This window comes from Lycorma delicatula, chromosome 11 (genome assembly GCF_047948215.1).
Source record: "Lycorma delicatula isolate Av1 chromosome 11, ASM4794821v1, whole genome shotgun sequence".
NCBI lineage: Eukaryota > Metazoa > Arthropoda > Insecta > Hemiptera > Fulgoridae > Lycorma > Lycorma delicatula.
In genome coordinates this window covers 14653679-14673135 of record NC_134465.1, presented here as the reverse complement: position 1 = coordinate 14673135, position 19457 = coordinate 14653679, and the positions used below count along the sequence as shown (strand labels likewise).

At 28.5% G+C, this 19457-nt stretch overlaps 1 protein-coding gene across 4 annotated transcripts in view; it reads right to left on the bottom strand.

The window, feature by feature from the left end:
• ZnT77C (Zinc transporter 77C) overlaps positions 1-19457 on the bottom strand; it is a 192089-nt gene that overhangs the window by 17712 nt on the left and 154920 nt on the right. For all 4 annotated transcript variants that reach the window (XR_012758335.1, XR_012758334.1, XR_012758333.1 and 1 more), the window contains 2 exons: positions 16198-16376; positions 2880-2966 (listed from right to left, as the gene is read on the bottom strand). Coding sequence is in view for 1 of the 4 variants with exons in the window: in XM_075379090.1 (XP_075235205.1) it covers positions 2880-2966; positions 16198-16376 (266 nt within the window). In the remaining 3 variants the exon portion in view is untranslated. The remainder of the gene's footprint in view (positions 1-2879; positions 2967-16197; positions 16377-19457) is intronic.

Here is a 19457-nt window from a genome sequence, read left to right as displayed (position 1 = left end):
AAGGAATTGCCACAGCATTTGCCTGGATGTATCAAAGGAAACTGTGGTAAAAATCTCGATCAAGCAGTGTCACAAATACGCAATTATTAATTATTAAATAAATGATTAAAATTATATAAAATGTAATTATAAAGATGGATTAAAATTATGGATTTAATTACAGATTAAAATCCATGTTAATTATTTAAAATATAAATACATGAAATAATATTAAAATTAATATGTTAGGATACTAAATTACTGTAAAATTAATTACAATTTAGAGGAAATTAATACAAATAATTTTACCATAAATTTACGTTCATGTTGAACAAAGACGTAGAAAAGACGTATTCTTTAATTAAAAGAATCTTTTAATTAATATTGTTTAATAATTCACTGACAGACTAATACAGTTTCTGTTTAAAACAATATCTTTTGGTTTACTCTTTTGGTTTAATCAATTGATGGGAAAATTCTTTTAAAGTTGGTGTTTATAAAAATTTCAACGGAAGCATAATGAGGCCTACGTGTTAAAGCATATACATATTGCATGTAAAACATGTATAAAGCATATACGTGTATAAAAACTGATATGTTATTTGATTTGTTAGAGATGGATATTATTTTTTTAAGAATATGCGACTATTTTTCTTAGAAAAGAATCTACTTAAATTACACTTGTAATATTTCCTATTTACTTGTTACAGTATGTACTTATTTATGCAGAGGGATTTTCTTTTCTTTACGGTCAAAAGATGGAGAATGACTTTCTACATGAGTCACCATATATTTATCTCAGTAGATGTTTGTTTATTCAACCTCAACTAATTTATTAATTACCACTAATTTCATACCGTACCAAAAAAAATTAAAATATAATTTCATACCGTTAAAAATAAATAAAAAATTTGCACGCATTTAAATTTAAAATGTTTTCATAAATCAGGTTTGCTCAAAGAAGATATATTGTCAAAACATAATAAATAGCATCAATGTTTGTGATACAGTGTAGTAAAAGGTGGTGATGTTTTAGATTTTTTCTGATACTTCACAGTAAAAAGATAAAAACTGTTACAATCAGTTTGTAAATATGTTCTACATTAAATAATCTATTTTTGTGGTGATCCAGTAGAAATTGTATTGTATTATTAAACCAATCTAACATGTCATAGAAGTAAAGAAAACAAGAATACAATAAAAAAAAACCTGATTTTGAGATAGCATAATGTTTAAATTTTTTATTTAGAAAAACAATCTTGTCTAGGAAAAGAGTATTCAAAAAATAAATGAAAGATTTGTTTTCAAATAATAATTTACAAAACAGTATCTGTTTGAACAAAGACGAGCTATCAGTATTTAGTGTTCTTAATATGAATCACATCAACATTTATTAAATTAAAAATATTAACTTATCCAAAAGTTCATATTTATGAGCAGGCAACCTTTGCAAAAAAGGATAATTAATAATTTAAACAAAAAAATAATCAGTATTCATTTCTGCTAAACAAGATAACACAAACTGTTTTCATGCAACACAATTTTTCTGCTTATGAGAAATGGTCCATGGCTTATTACGCTACCATTTTTAATAAATAACTATTAAAAAACAATCTTCCCATATAATTTAAAATTTATTAAAGTAAAATTTTAATTTATTTAAAATACAATTAAAAGATTTTCTCTTATGGTGACAATGTTACTCTCTTGATGAGTTTTTAAGTAATTTTTATCGATTCTTTTGAATTGCAATTTATTTTTTATACTTTGTATCAGCGTATTTACCCTTATATTATTTTGTATGTTTTGGACTCTAATCAAACTATTCTTTATTTTATATTAGGAGTGTATTTTTTTATGCTACTCTGATCAAGGTTATACCGTGGTTCTCTTGATCCATTCTGGCAAACGTGGGGCAGTTCCTTTTTAGTATTTGTAGAGAAGTGCTTCTACATATTCCTACCTTGCATGATCTTTGTAATGTACTGCAGTGAACCGTCAAAATAAATGATTCATATTTATATTGTTGAATACTGAACAACTCACTTTCAAAGTACTGGAACGTTTTACTCTAAGTAGTCTTTTGAGGCAGTTAGCTGCACACCTTCTTTTTCAGTGATGTCACTGGAAGTGTTCTTTTAAATGTTGCTTACTAAGAAAGGTTAGGAAACCTCTCGTGTACTTAATCAAATAACATATATTCGATCTACATTATATTTACTTGTTTAATATATTGGTTTTGTCAAATTTTGCGTATGTAAACCGCATATTATTCAAGAGTGTTGAGATCTTATTGTTAACATACTATTTGTAAAATTTGCATAATTGTTTTGTTTGAATTGATTTGTAAAATTTGGACAAATTTATTTCTGTCCATTAACTTAGTCCGTGTACTTAGTGTATTAAATTCTTTAGTATTGGACAGAAAGGATCTACATTCATTCACAGATAAAAGGAGACTGTGCTTTAGCAAGCACAATGGACAACATAATTACTTTTTGAAAATTTTACAGAAGTAGGAGCATATGCAAATTTTATATATAGGTATAAAAACCAAGATCTCAACACACAAAAAAAAAGAAATTTATAGATACATAAAATTTGTCAAATTCAATAATTAATTCAACTAGCACAGTATAATTTGTATATTTTATTCCATTCCATTCTTAAGGGTTCTCCTAATCTTTTTTTAGGACAGATGCTACCAATAAAAATATTACTCCTAACTTCACTGAAGAAGTTGCTGCTGATTAGCTCAGAATGATCATTATTGAAGAAAGCTCCAACATTTTGAAAGTACATATAGAAATACACCGGATAAAAAGATAAGAAATATTGAAGCGATTTATAAAACTAGTAAACACTATTATAAAAATGAATGTAAAAAATAGTTTTTCTACCTTAAAAAATTCTGGTTGAACAGTAACATGACTTATACCATGCAGTTCGAAAAATTTCTTTATATCATCAGTTATTCGACAATAAACCTGAAAAAATAAATTTTTTTTTCACTGGATATTAATAAAACAGATTATTACATTACATTACAGTATAAATGAATAATTAATTTTTCTCAGCAAGGGTTAAATTAATTTTGTCTAAGTCGGTAAAACTCGCCGGCCTCTGTGGTGCAAGTGGTAGCATCTCACCTTTCATTCGAAGGTCCTGGGTTCAAATCCCAGTCAGGCTACAAATCATTCATCTCATCCTCTGAAGCAATACCTAACGGTGGTCCTGAAGGTTAAAAAAAAAGTCTGAAAATTCAAAAATTTTAAGTTTAACATTGAATTTTTTAAAATTTATCAGCAATAAAAAATGCATTATTGTAGTGCCTTCAATAATTATTATACTTTACTGATGTTGTATCCCATAGGTACAGTTTCTCTTTCTTGATCCTCAGCAACACTTCACCATTAAACAACATTCTGTCTGTCAGATTTTCATCGTATCTAATTAGCCCCGCATTTAAAAATTTTGTTATACTTTAGTTTTCTCCCTCTTCAAACGTTCAAATTTCACTTCTATATTGCCCGCTCGTTACAAAGATCTTTAACAAGTTATTTCTCAGATACCTATCTGTTAATGTTGTTATCAATAAAAAATTAAACCTGTTAAAAGTACGATTGCTTCTATCAATTATAATTCCTCTACTATGTTAATCAGTTTTACTCAGGTCATACTGGTGCTTGAATATCATATTTATTTTCAGAATCATAGTTTTTGCTTTGTTCATGTATATATATTGTAGTTAGTGTCATGTATTGTATCCATATCTTCTAAGGTTACTACCAGGTCTTGCTCATTCTTATTCAGAACAAAATTAACAGCAAACTGTATCGATCTACTTTCTCCCCTTTAAAACATAATTCTCAAGCTTTTCTCTTTTGTCATCAAGCCCTCTATAAATAAAACCATTCAACACGACAGGTGAGAACAAGGAGTTTATAAGAAAATTTTAACAAAAAGAAAGCAAAGATTACGAATAGCCACAAACAACCGGGTATTGTTCATCAACTGTTTTTCTTTTGGTGTCAATTTGTCTGTACTAATATTTAGAATCATATTGTTTTGAACCCTTGTCAGACTTGGCATTTTTTAGTTCACTTTTCGTTAGAAAAAAAGGCTGAACCGATTACAATTTAGCATCAGGTTGTAATTTAGATTTTGCGGCAAAAACCTTTTTCTTTTTAGCACTTTATTTTAAATAATATTCAAATTTCTAGATTTAAAACAATTCAGGATGAATTGAGAAGACTTCTGTATGCTATTAGTTTTAAGTATGTAACTGAACACACTTTTAATATTTTTTCATTGTGAAGAACACTAATCTGTTTATTGTTTTCTTTAATCGGTTTTTATTTCTATAACATCTTTTATATTTTACCACTAACAGCATATCTGAGTTTGCTAGTTTACTAGTTTTGCTAGTAATGACTATATAATTATAAACAAACTAAGCATTGAAAACTAAACTAAACTAAACAATATGCTGTATGACAATGAGTTTATTCCACTTTTTGAATTTGTTTACATCTTACATTCCTTCTGATACTTCATGATGCTTGTCAAAAACAATTATTACCATCATCTTTTTTTTTTTTTGTCTTCAGTCATTTGACTGGTTTGATGCAGCTCTCCAAGATTCCCTATCTAGTGCTAGTCGTCTCATTTCATTATACCCTCTACATCCTACATCCCTAAAAATTTGTTTTACATATTCCAAACGTGGCCTGCCTACACAATTTTTCCCTTCTACCTGTCCTTCCAATATTAAAGCGACTATTCCAGGATGCTTTAGTATGTGGCCTATAAGTCTGTCTCTTCTTTTAACTATATTTTTCCAAATGATTCTTTCTTCATCTATTTGCCGCAATACCCCTTCATTTGTCACTTTATCCAGCCATCTGATTTTTAACATTCTCCTATAGCACCACATTTCAAAAGCTTCTAATCTTTTCTTCTCAGATACTCCGATCGTCCAAGCTTCACTTCCATATAAAGCGACACTCCCAACATATACTTTCAAAAATCTTTTCCTGACATTTAAATTAATTTTTGATGTAAACAAATTATATTTCTTACAGAAGGCTCGTTTCGCTTGTGCTATTCGGCATTTTATATCGCTCCTGCTTCGTCCATCTTTAGTAATTCTACTTCCCAAATAACAAAATTCTTCTACCTCCATAATCTTTTCTCCTCCTATTTTCACATTCAGTGGTCCATCTTTGTTATTTCTATTACAATTCATTACTTTTGTTTTGTTCTTGTTTATTTTCATGCAATAGTTCTTGCGTAGGACTTCATCAATGCCGTTCATTGTTTCTTCTAAATCCTTTTTATTCTCGGCTAGAATTACTATATCATCAGCAAATCGTAGCATCTTTATCTTTTCTCCTTGTACTGTTACTCCGAATCTAAATTGTTCTTTAACATCATTAACTGCTAGTTCCATGCAAAGATTAAAAAGTAACGGAGATAGGGAATATCCTTGTCGGACTCCCTTTCTTATTACGGCTTCTTTCTTATGTTCTTCAATTTTTACTGTTGCTGTTTGGTTCCTGTACATGTTAGCAATTGTTCTTCTATCTCTGTATTTGAACCCTAATTTTTTTTAAATGCTGAACATTTTATTCCAGTCTACGTTATCGAATGCCTTTTCTAGGTCTATAAACGCCAAGTATGTTGGTTTGTTTTTCTTTAATCTTCCTTCTACTATTAATCTGAGGCCTAAAATCGCTTCCCTTGTCCCTATACTTTTCCTGAAACCAAATTGGTCTTCTCCTAACACTTCTTCCACTCTCCTCTCAATTCTTCTGTATAGAATTCTAGTTAAGATTTTTGATGCATGACTAGTTAAACTAATTGTTCTGTATTCTTCACATTTATCTGCCCCTGCTTTCTTTGGTATCATGACTATAACACGTTTTTTGAAGTCTGATGGAAATTCCCCCTTTTCATAAATATTACACACCAGTTTGTATAATCTATCAATCGCTTCCTCACCTGTACTGCGCAGTAATTCTAGAGGTATTCCGTCTAGGTATTCCATCAGGAGCCTTTCTGCCATTTAAATCTTTTAATGCTCTCTTAAATTCAGATCTCAGTATTGTTTCTCCCATTTCATCCTCCTCAACTTCCTCTATAACACCATTTTCTAATACCTTTCCTCCGTATAACTCTTCAATATATTCCACCCATCTATCGACTTTACCTTTGGTATTACATATTGGTGTACCATCTTTCTTTAACACATTATTAGATTTTAATTTATGTACCCCAAAATTTTCCTTAACTTTCCTGTATGCTCCGTTTATTTTACCAATGAAACATTTCTCTTTCCACTTCCGAACACTTTTCTTTAATCCATTCTTCTTTCGCCAGTTTGCACTTCCTGTTTATAGCATTTCTTAATTGCCGATAGTTCCTTTTACTTTCTTCATCACTAGCATTCTTATATTTTCTATGTTCATCCATCAGCTGCAATATATCGTCTGAAACCCAAGGTTTTCTACCAGTTCTCTTTATTCCGCCTAAGTTCGCTTCTGCTGATTTAAGAATTTCCTTTTTAACATTCTCCCATTCTACTTCTACATTTTCTACCTTATCTTTTTTACTCAGACCTCTTGCGATGTCCTCCTCAAAAATCTTCTTTACCTCCTCTTCCTCACGCTTCTCTAAATTCCACCGATTCATCTGACACCTTTTCTTCAGGTTTTTAAACCCCAATCTACATTTCATTATCACCAAATTATGGTCGCTATCAATATCTGCTCCAGGGTAAGTTTTGCAGTCAACGAGTTGATTTCTAAATCTTTGCTTAACCATGATATAATCTATCTGATACCTTGCAGTACCGCCTGGCTTTTTCCTAGTGTATATTCTTCTATTATGATTTTTAAATTGGGTGTTGGCAATTACTAAATTATACTTCGTGCAAAACTCTATAAGTCGGTCCCCTCTTTCATTCCTTTTGCCCAGCCCGTATTCACCCACTATATTTCCTTCCTGCCTTTTCCAATGCTTGCATTCCAATCTCCAACTATTATTAAATTTTCATCTCCTTTTACGTGTTTAATTGCTTCATCAATCTCTTTGTATACACACTACCTCATCATCATCATGGGCGCTTGTAGGCATATAGACGTTAACAATCTTTGTCGGTTTAGGTTTTGATTTTATCCTTATTACAATGATTCTATCGCTATGCGTTTTGAAATACTCTACTCTCTTCCCTATCTTCTTGTTCATTATGAAACCTACTCCTGCCTGCCCATTATTTGAAGCTGAGTTAATTATTCTAAAATCACCTGACCAAAAGTCGCCTTCCTCTTCCCACCGAACCTCACTAATTCCTACTACATCCACATTTATCCTATCCATTTCCCTTTTTAAATTTTCTAGCCTACCAACCTTTTTTAAACTTCTAACATTTCACGCTCCGACTCGTAGAATGTTATTTTTTAATTTTCTGGTGACCCCTTCCTTAGTAGTCCCCACCTGGAGATCCGATCGGGGGACTATTTTACCTCCGGAATATTTTACCAAGGAAGGCGCCTCCATCATTGCTATATGAAAATGCAGAGAGCCACATTTTCTTGGAAAAAAAGCAGCTGTAGTTTTCGATTGCTTTCAGCTGCGCAGTACTCAGAGCACTGAGTGATGTTGATATGGCCGTTTAAATCATTCTGACTCACGCCCCAAACAACTACTGAAAGAGCTGCTGCCCTCTTTCAGGAATCATTCCTTAGTCTGGCTCTCAACAGATACCTCTCCAATATGGTTGCACCTTCGGTCCAGCTACTCTGTATCCCTGAGCACTCAAGCCCCCTCACCAACGGCAAGGTCTCATGATTCATAGAGGAGGAGACCATCATCTTTTTTTTTTTTTTGTCTTCAGTCATTTGACTGGTTTGATGCAGCTCTCCAAGATTCCCTATCTAGTGCTAGTCGTTTCATTTCAGTATACCCTCTACATCCTACATCCCTAACAATTTGTTTTACATATTCCAAACGTGGCCTGCCTACACAATTTTTCCCTTCTACCTGTCCTTCCAATATTAAAGCGACTATTCCAGGATGAATAAAATAATATAATAATAATTATTATGAATAATAAGACCATCATCAGGAGAATAAAATAATATTATAAAATAAAGTCAAAAAATTAAAACGATTAAGCAGTCATTACTGTTTGCTAGTTATTAGTATACTGAATTGAAATGTAAAGCGTAATCCGGTGGAATAAAATGAAATTAATGGGAACACATTTTAAGAATGATATTTTATTTATTTAAATTATTATCTCTTTATGTCTATATTTAGGACATGTTTAAAGAATTTATCATCTTTAAAAACTTTTGCTCATTAATTAACCAAATTAAACAATACATACACTTTAAAAAGATCCTTTACATAAAATTAGTATAACTAAAAATACAAAATTTATATCTTTAGAAATTTTTAATATGTATTCTAATATAGATATAAATAAAACTTTAGCGATCATTAAAAACCATTTAAAAACAATAAGGATTTAAACATACAGTATATAAACAAATTAATCGATAAGATTAAATTATGTTGTGATGTAGTTTTTTTACTTTTAATAACCACTGTTATAAACAACCTTTTTGTTTAGCGATCGGTGAACCGCTATTGGCAATTATAGCAGAAATATACCTACAATTTTTCAAAGATACTTGTATTAAAAAACTCCTAACCCAACATGATATTATGTTATATAAACCTTATGTTGATGACACCATTATCATATATAATGAAAATAATCAAATGAATCGGATACAATATTAAATAAATTTAATAAAACTGATAAACACATCAAATTTACTATGAAAATAGAAAATAACAATTGTTTAGATTTTTTACATATAAAAATATATAACAATAAAATAAATAACAAAATAGAATTAGAAATATATCGAAAATCTTCTTAAAATTATAGAATAATCGACTACAATTTCTTTCATTCATGGTTCCAAAAGATGTCTGTTTTTAATGCATTTTTATATAGAGCCATACATTACCTTAAACATGATAAAGTTTCTCTAAACAAAGAAATGGAATTAATTAAAAATATTGTTATTACTAATGGTTATAATATTAATACTATAAATAAATTATATAATAGAGTAATAAATAATAAAATTAATACGACTAACAATATAAATTTATAAATAATAAAAACAATATAAATAAAAAATGAATAAACTCCATTTAGTCAAAAAACTGGAAAATTGTATAAAAAAATTAAAATAACACCTGCATATACTACGAATAATAAATTAATTAAATATATTAATAATAATTATAATAAGATATCGCATAATAATGATGATAATTTTGATAAACATGGGATATAGTTTGGGGTGTGAAGATTGTGACATGATATATATTATTGGTATGACCGATCGTAAATTCTCTATAAGTATAAAAGAACACACGGGTAGTATTAAAAACAATAAACCGGAAAATTCTAACTTTGCTAAACATATATTAGATAATGGTCATATATACGATCAAATACATTTATGAAAATTTTAGACATTTCTTATAATTATTATAATACATCTAATTTAGAAAATCACATTTACAGTAATCATAAAAATCTAATTAATGAGCAAACATTTTTTAAAGATTATAAATTGTTTTAACATGCCCTGAATATAGATATAAACAGATAATAATTTAAATAATTAAAATATCATTCTTACAACATGGATCCTGTTATTTTCATTTTATTCCACCGGATTACACTTTATATTTCAATTCAGTATACTGATAACTAGCAAGCAGTCATAACTTCTTAGTCATTTTAATTTTTTGAATTTATTTTATAATATTATTTTATTCTCCTGATGACGGTCTAAGGACTGATAGATCTAGAGAGGCACATCTAATTTGTTGGTATGTGGATTTTCACTTTTAATAATTATAAAATATTTTATTTTTAATATCGTTCATGTCATTGGAATCTAACAATAAATTCATTAGTAATACTAATGTAAAATAATTTGCGGCATAAGTTGTTTGTCAATTATATTTTGAATTCTATTAAATTTGTATCATAAATTAAGAAACAAGTAGATGAAACTTAAATAAGAAAATAAATGGAGGCTGTTTTATACAAAGCTATTTATTTTTCACGATCAATCAAGCTAAATTTCTTTAATGTAATGCATGTTAAGCTTAAGTCATAATAATTTTACTTATTTTCCAGTCATTTTCAGCAACTGCTACAGCTGTTTTTTGTGTTTATTGTTTTGTGTATTCTTAGGAGTGTTTATTTATTTATTCTGTTTTTGACTAAAAGACGCTTATTTAGAATGAGCTCGCACAGTTTACCGGATATGAATTGAATTTGCTTAGTATATTGTACATTTTGTGTGTTGAACCGTACTTATTAAAATAACTTATGGTCTTATTTAAAAAGGCCTTGAGTTGAAATCATAATAATTTGATAATTAAGAAATTAAAAAAAAATAATTTATACAACAGGTTGTTGAGTTTCAAAATTATTTTATTAATAATGCTTTTAAACAAGAATGCACCATTTACATTTTTTAGAAAAAATCTGATGCGGACACTACATGACTTCCTTATACGCCTATTAAATTACATATGCGCAATTTTTGTTGCACTTCATTTTACTTATTTCATTTGAAAGTGACATATGATCCTCCAATTCTTTAATGATTGCTGAAATATTAATTTTTATTAACATCAAATATTTATACGATTATTAATTCAACAATTATATGAAATACTAGGACAGAGTAAAAGACCCTTTATTACTCGTATTACTAGATCAGTATTATTCATATCTTTGTGAGTCGCTGACTAAAAAAGTTTTAAATTTCTGGTGTGCTGTATTAACAAAGATAAGTTAATAAATTAAACTATTCTGTTTAGTGAACTCCTGTGTACCGGTTACAAATGTTAATTTCTACCTAACGGTGTAAAATATTCAGTTTTTATTATTGGATTATTTAGTGAATAATCAAAAAAAAAAAGAAACATTCATATAGGAAAAAGAAAGATAACATGAAGAAATATATCTCAAAAAAAGACAAGAAGATGAATATGAAGAAGAAGACAATGTTAAAACCAAAGAAAGAATAAAAAGATTAAGAGAGGATGATTAATATAAAGATAGAGAAAATTTGAAAACTAGACAACATGTACACAAATTAAGATCAGAAGAATTATATCAAACCAAAGAGAGACGATTAAATGATTGGAAACAAAAAACAAATAAATGGAATGAATGGAAAAAATGGGGTTTTGAAACAGAAAGAAAACCATACCTACCTTATTAGGCACAGTATTGAATCGGTTTAAAGTGGTCGTTAGACCTAGAAACATAACCTAAAGCTTTTGTGTGAAACAATTTTTGATATATCCAACCCTTACAGCAAGGGATGACCAAAATATTGCTGGAGTTGTAAGATGGGGCTTGTCATACGCTAAACATGTGAAACTTTTTTCATGTGCAACCGTTTCTTGTATCGAGTAAATTTGAAGTTTTTCTTAATTTTAAGGTGAAAATCTTTTTTATCCCCTACTTAGCACTGGTGAAATCTCCTTCCGCCTTCTGGCTTGCCGAAAGAGATTATTTTTTTTTTATTATCTTTTAATTATTATGTATTGTAATTTTTTTACAATCACGGGTTAGTAATTATTAAATCGATATATTTAAATTTAAAAAAATAAAATTTTAAAAATAAATTTAAAAAATTTTAAAAAACAAACTGTGATGAAGTCTGATTCGATCCGATGTACCTTTCCTTTAAAATCCAAATATTTCATTAATTAAAATTTTAATTTTAATTTCGATTGCAATCAAAAAGGGAGGTGCACAACTAGATGTTTCATCAGTAATAAATCCAAAATTTCAACATCCTACCGCCAATCGTTTTTGAGTTATGCGAGATACATACGTACAAATGTCACGCCGAAACTAGTCAAAATGGATTCAGTGATGGTCAAAATGGTTATTTCCGTTGAAATATGAAAACTAAAATGTTTCGTGATCACAAAACTTCCTTTAATTTGTACAAGGAACTAAAAACATGGAAAAACATGTTTTTTTTTTAGAATATATAATGTAACTGATAAAAACAAATCTGTAAAATGTTTAGTTAACTTAGTTATGTTAAAAAGATGTACTTTTATCGTCAACTTCAACAAATTTCAAAGTTTTTAAATAAGTATCTATTTTCATAATTTCTCTAGTTTCTTTTGTCAACTTTTAATATTTGTAAATTAATCTTATTTTTAATTTCTGGTATAAAATACTTTACTACTGAAACACTATTAATCATTTGTACTAAAAAAAATAATTTCAGTATGATAAAGGTTTCAATCAGTGAAAGGAAGATATAATTTTTTTTATTGTTGATAATCACCATAATTGACCACAAGTTAAATGAGGGTAAAGAGAGAAAGGTCCATGTTTGTTAAATACACAGTTCTATAAAACTGTTTTTTAGAAGTTATCACTTCAGAAAGTGCAATTCTTTATTTTTAATAAGCACAATTTATCTCAGGTAGACAACATCACTAACTGTTTGGATAATATTCCCATTAATAAAGATAATGTTGACCAAACTGCGAAATTTCTTTGTATGAAGTGTAAATAAATAAATATTTTATTCTAATCAGTACATAATAATAGATTAAATTTATTTAATCTTTCATTATGTTAGGCAAGAAATATGTATGTTACTTCCATCGGTAAAAAAGATTTCCAGCATTTCACTGGATGGATTAAGGGAAATTTTACAAAAAATCCTTGAAAAAGCAGAGTTAGAGAACACAAAATTAGTTATAAAATCAAAAATATAACTAGTTAAAAACTACGTTAATTAAAAATGTTGATACATTAAGTAAGAAAAACTTTTATTTGAGAAGAAATGCAGTAAACAAATAAAATAAATATATTACAAATAACGATTAAGAAAATCTTCGAAATTATTTGAGCACATATAATTTGTACTTGATAACTGGAGAAGAAAACACACACAAAGGTTTTTTTTTTATTATACTGTAATTAATATTATTTTAAATCTCATCGACTAAATAATATGTCATAAGTAAAAGAATAGATTGTAGCAATCTTTAATAGATTTATCAAAGATTGGTGTGAAAAGCTACTGTACTACCAGAATTAGTAAGCAGAACTTTGATAGTTCCCAAAAAAAGGAAATGCGTTAGACTGTAATAACTACAGAACAATTTTCCTGTTATCCTGTACTTCTAAAATTATATTAAATATTTTGAAAAACAGAATAAAGAACAAAATCGAGACAAATCTAAAAGATCACTTCGGGTTCAGACCCGGAAAAGAAAATAAAGAAGTGGTACTACCGTTACAAACAGAAACGGTTTAGAAGGTAACAGAAAGACATTCTTGACTTTAACAGACTTGGAAAAAGACTTCAATAAAGTTGACCAGGAACTATTATTCCAAGCGATGTAGGAAATCAAACTTCACTAGAGGGATAGAAGATTGATTTTTAATTTGTATAAATTGCAGTAAATGGAAATTGAAATTAACAGACAAAAAAAAGAGAAGCCAAAATAAGAAGGGGAGTTACAGAAGGATGCCCTTCATCTCCATAATTTCTCTCTATTTTGCTCTCTTTTGTTTAATTTAATTGTTAAAAAGGCTATGTCAGGAATATAATAGTAAACCAAAGGAATCAAAATAAATGGAAATGGCACATACACTGTGTCTGCTTTGCAGGTGAGATATTAACATTTGCCAACTCGCAAAAAAAAAATGGAGAGTATGCCAGAAACTTTATCTAAAATTCTAGAAAAAATTAAATTAAAAATTAATACGAAGAAAACAAGAACTATTGTGGTAGGAAAAAGAAAAAAATTGTAAAAGTTAGATGATACCAACTTAATTGATTTTGAATAGTTTTTTCTTAATTGAACAGTTTTTGTTATCGATAGATTGATAGTGTTTGTTATTTGGAGGGGTACCATCATGAGTGACGATAAATGTGGGACTGATATAAAAAGAAGAGTAGCCTGATAAAGCAGGCCTTTTAGAATAAAAATAATTTAGCCTGGAGATAAGGAAAAGTTTTGTTAAAACTTTTGTATTGAGCGTTCCTAACTTAAGGATATGAGACACGGACGCTCTGCAAGACAGAAAAAAAAAGCCGGAGGCAATGGAAATGCTGATATGGAGGAGAGTAACAAGAGGTTGTATGGATAGAAAAAATAATGAACAAGTGCTGGAAGAAGTAAATGAGGATAGATCACTTATAAAGATTACTGGAAGAGAAAGAGAAAAAAATGGTGGGACATGCAGTGGGATATGATGATTTATTGCCGAATAAATCTGGAGGAAAGGTATTGCAAAGAAGACAAGAGTAGACTAAGAGAAATCTTCTTTAAAAGTGTTGAAAAAGAGATGGCCTTTGAAACATACGATGATTTAAAGAAGAGAGCGACAGAAAGAGAGGCATGGCTAATATGACATGGCATAGCGTTGCATAATCATTTTTTTTAATTTTTTTTATTTAATTTAAATTAAAATGGTGGAAAGATCTTTAAATCGCTTTAAAAAATTTATTAAAAATGACAATGTAAGGATAATATGATACATCAAAGTATTGTATTGACTTACAGAAAAACACTTCTGTTGTTTGGTTTGATAGAAATGGACGTTTTCTTGAGAACAAGTGACCATTTTTTTTCCAAATACATTTGTAAATATAAACACAAATGTATAAGTTAAAATTTTTCATCTACTAAATATTGGTCTACGTGATATATTTATAAGTGACAAGCAGCCCTTTTTTTCAATCATGAAAACTAATTATGATTCTTTCAAGAAGCCTCAAGAGGTGATATAAATAAGAAAATAAATATAGGTATAACAATAATGATAAGTTTAGGTTTTACTTAGCACATAGAATGACAATACATTCCCGCTTTAAATACTATATTATATCTTTGAATTGAAAATTCAAAATGAGTCTTCAGGACATAAAAATGTGCTGTCAGGTCATTGTTTGATGTCTATGCATTTGAATAATATGAATTAGTAAATTAAAAATTCTAACTTTCTGCAAGTTTATGTTCACAAAATGCGCTGGATAAATGGTTATTGATATCAACAAGTATAGTATGCTTCTACTTGTAAATTTTTACCAAATTTACAACCCGTTTAAAAAAGTTACCTTCAAATCTTTTTTTTTGAACTCATGTAAAAATTCATTAATTGAAGAATATTCAAGTAAAAAAAAACTCTGAAAATTCTGCATCCTAGTTTAACATGTATAAATAATGTGTATTTAAATAACTTTGTTTTTTATATATTTAGAATTATTATTATTTTTATGTAATAGTTCTTCTCTTTTTTTGTTTATTAATTTTGTATAATGAGTTCTTCAGATCAAGGTTTTCCCAAGAGTCAGAAACAAATAAGTAATAAATTAAACGAAAACTATAAATAAAAGTAAAACCGACACAAAAAATCTATGATTAAACATAAAAAAACCTCCAAAATGAAATCCCTTGAATAAAAACTAGATAAAAAGAAAATCCACATAAACAAATTAAAGTAACAAAAAATATAACACTTCTTGGCTCTTCCAGATAAAGGTTGAGGTAGCTTTTTTTTTCCTACAGAACAAAAAATCTACTCACCCTGACATTAAATATTAATTATTATTACAACCATTTGAACAATTTTTATTATCGATAAAGATATATAATATATAATTCTGAATAAAATATTTATTTTGAATTCTGGTAAACTAGAACTGTATTTTTAAAATATGCAGCAATTTTTAAATTACCTACAGTAAATTAAATTTTAGAGTGAAAACTTTAGAAACTTTACCTAAATTAATTCAGGCTAGTAAACAGCCTAGTTCCAACTGCCCAGGTGGTGTTGCTGGAAATAGTATAGCCGAGCCCAGTATGGCCCCACTCGGGTGGTTAGAGGCAGTGGCACCTCCCCCCTCCAGGGCTATGCTGCAAAAGCGGGTCCGGCCTTGGGAGGGCGGGTTGAGTGGAGGAAAAAGGCTAGTAAACGAAGGTTCATTAAACTGTTAGAAGACTACCGTGTGTTTTAAAGAACGTTTTTCACCCTTTAGGTAAACCACCATGTGCCATGATGAGAAGAACACTTGACAATTAAAAAAATAAAAATAAATAAAAGTTTATAGAACATACCTGAGGATTTAGAAAAATAATATGAACAGTAGATATAGTTTTATTAACAGTAAGTTGCCATACATGAAAATCGTGTATATTTACAATATCTGGAAATTTTGATAAAAGTTCTGTTTTTAAAGATTCCATATTTATATGATCTGGTATTGTTTGTAGTAGAATTAGACACGATTCTTTCACTGTAACATAGATCATAAATATTTTATGATTACATTGAATTTTAAACTGAATTTTTTATATTAGAATCTAGTAAAATAATTGCAGTACAAAATAAAATGCAATAATCTGCTGAATATGTAGATTAATATCATTAAAGAATAAAAGTTAGAATATAAACAAGGATATATTATCTTACCAAGAGGGGAGAAAGGAAAGTAAAAAGGTTAAAAAATAGAGGAACTAGGTATTTAAAATGAATGATTTTTAACCTGCATTAGTAGCTTATACTGACTAGCAAGTTCTTCACTAACCATCAGATTTTATCGGTTTCAAATTACATTATGGGTGAAATTTTCTTAATTATAGTTTATAAATATGCTGTAATAATTATAAAAAACTACTTTTCTAAAATAAAAATAATAGTTTATGATTACTTAAGTCAATAAAATAAATATACTTATGTACTCCTGTATTTCTATCGACAGCAATATTATAAATAAGATTTTCAACCTGCATTATTTTGTGCTTGTTGATTCCTAAAACTTATCTTTTATTATGTGACTTAAAATATAGCAAAATTTTCAGAAGTGAATAGACAATATCTTAAAACTTGGTTCCAAGTAGTATGTACTTTATCGCATTACCATAGCTATAAAATGGCCACTAAAAACTTCTGATGATATTTCCTATCATCTATAATTTAAAAAAGAATAAATTAAAAAAAAATGAATTGTTTAAGTAAAAGTAGGTTTTAATGTAAAAAAATATTATCAGTACAATAAAAAATGTTCCAGGTAATACTTACGGGAGAAATAAAATGTGGAAAATGCTGAAAAAACATACTTATAACTAAAAAAAATACAAATTTATAAACAATAAGTAATGAAAAAAAGACTAACAAATGACCCACGGTGCTCGCTTACAAAAGCACTTGTACTGAAAATTACCAAATGTGTAAGTAGTTATTGAGCTTATCACTACATTTTTGTACTAAACAAGATGCTAAATATATTGTATAAACAGCATGCATATAATAAGAAAAAATTATAATTTTTGTCTTTACATAGTAGAAAAAGTTGACACACACTTCTAAGGACCTTAAAGGTGGTTCTTTATTATTTCCAAGTAATAAAGCACAGTAATTGGTAGCTGGCAGTGGCAAAGAAGCAGCACTGTTAAGGGATACTTCACTTTGGATATACAAGTTTCATACAGAAGCGTAGGTCATAAAATACAAAAAAGAAGTATGATTTAAGAAATGAAACTAAGTCTGCTGTAAGTTGTAAGCAGGAACAAGTACGTATAATATAAAAAAAAGGGGTGAAAAGAATAGAGAATGAATAAAAAGAGCGACAGGGAAAGCAGATAAGGGCGAACTATGTTGATTTGGGGATATAAGTTGAATGACAAATAAAAGAATTCTAAGAAGGATGTTGAAGGTTTAAAGAAAAAGAAATAAAGCTAAGAGCTAGTCCCACGATGAATGAATGAGATGAAGGAACAAATAAATGTTAATGGAATTTTAGTGAGAATGATAGTATTGAAAGGAGGACTGATTTAATGTTAAGGTGTGATAAATGGTTTTAGATTGTATATAAAGTGTAATTAATTAAACAGAGAGCTTGAATCGATTATTAAAATGAAGTAATATATTCCACGACTTACTTTTTTAAAATAAAACACATACAACTTGTTAAAAATATTACTGGCTCAGTACATCATATGTAAACACATAAAAAGTTCTGTATCTTACAAGAACTATTAAAAAATATAAAAACCAGGGCTTTTCCCATTGAATATTTTAGAAATATTATTTTGGTATTTAACAAAGTCATTTTGTGTTTTCCATAAAAGTTAAAATTTATTAATTAAAATGATTAATGACTCGCTACTTTCACAGTACGTGAAAAGTTTTTTCTTCTAGAAGATCTTTTCAAAGATAATTACAACATTCAAGAATGTTAAGATCTTGATTTTTATATGCCGCATAACAAAAATTGAATTCATAAAACTGACATTTTCGCCTTGTTTCTATTAGACAATCTATGCAGGTTATTTCTGTCATTGTGTATAATATTTTATTTCTTTAAAATACATCTTTATTTCTATGAGTATGCCCGATATGTTAAACGAACACTAAAATAACATAAAACTGATACATTATTCAAAAACATACAAAACAAATTTTCTAACTTTTTTTATTTTTAATTCTATTGATGAAGGAACCACATAATTATCTCTGAAAAGATGTTCTGGAAGAACTAGCTTCACGTGATGAGGAAGTGAGTCGATAATAATTTTTGATATTTAAAAAAAATAACGTCATGTTTTACCTATGAATCTTTCATAATGTCCTGTCGGCTCTTAAATCACAACCCTTAAGCAAATTTTCAACTTAGAAAATAACTGGGATTAATAGGGAACAGCTATATTTAGAAATTTACGTGTCGGGTGATCATGGTGGATAGCATATTTAGTTAAAAATTTCCGTAACAGAAGCAAAAGAATGGCGAGGAAGGGATTGTGATGATGGAATTTCTGGTTACGTGATTTCTACAGATCTGATCTTTTAATGAACACAACTCGTGAAAATATCAAAGAACTTCTGGATACTAACATATGTTAACAGTTAATCTATTAAAATATATTTGTGACGTATACCTCCACAGCACCACAGCAGTAAAATAAAAAAAATAAAAATGACACAGAATTATTCAAAACTATAATACTATTCACTTGTTTGTGTAAACCACAAAACATTATTACCACGTGTTCTTTGAATCTTATCACCAATTTTTTTTTCAACATTGACTTATCAAAAAAAAAAGTTCTAAAAAAGATTATACACGATATAGGATTTTGCAAAACAGTATGATAAAGCACGGTGCTAAGCCCTGCCTCTTGATTTCAATTTCTTGTAAATAAAAAATAAAAATGTCTACCGCTTAAACTCACTGTATCTAATCAAGAGAAAATACTAAAGCTAATATATTTTGTATTTTGTAAATTTATAAGGTATGCGTTAATGTGAATGTTATTACAGACTATATCAACATTTACAAAGCATTAATCCTTGTTATTGTTTAATAAATTGGCTGATC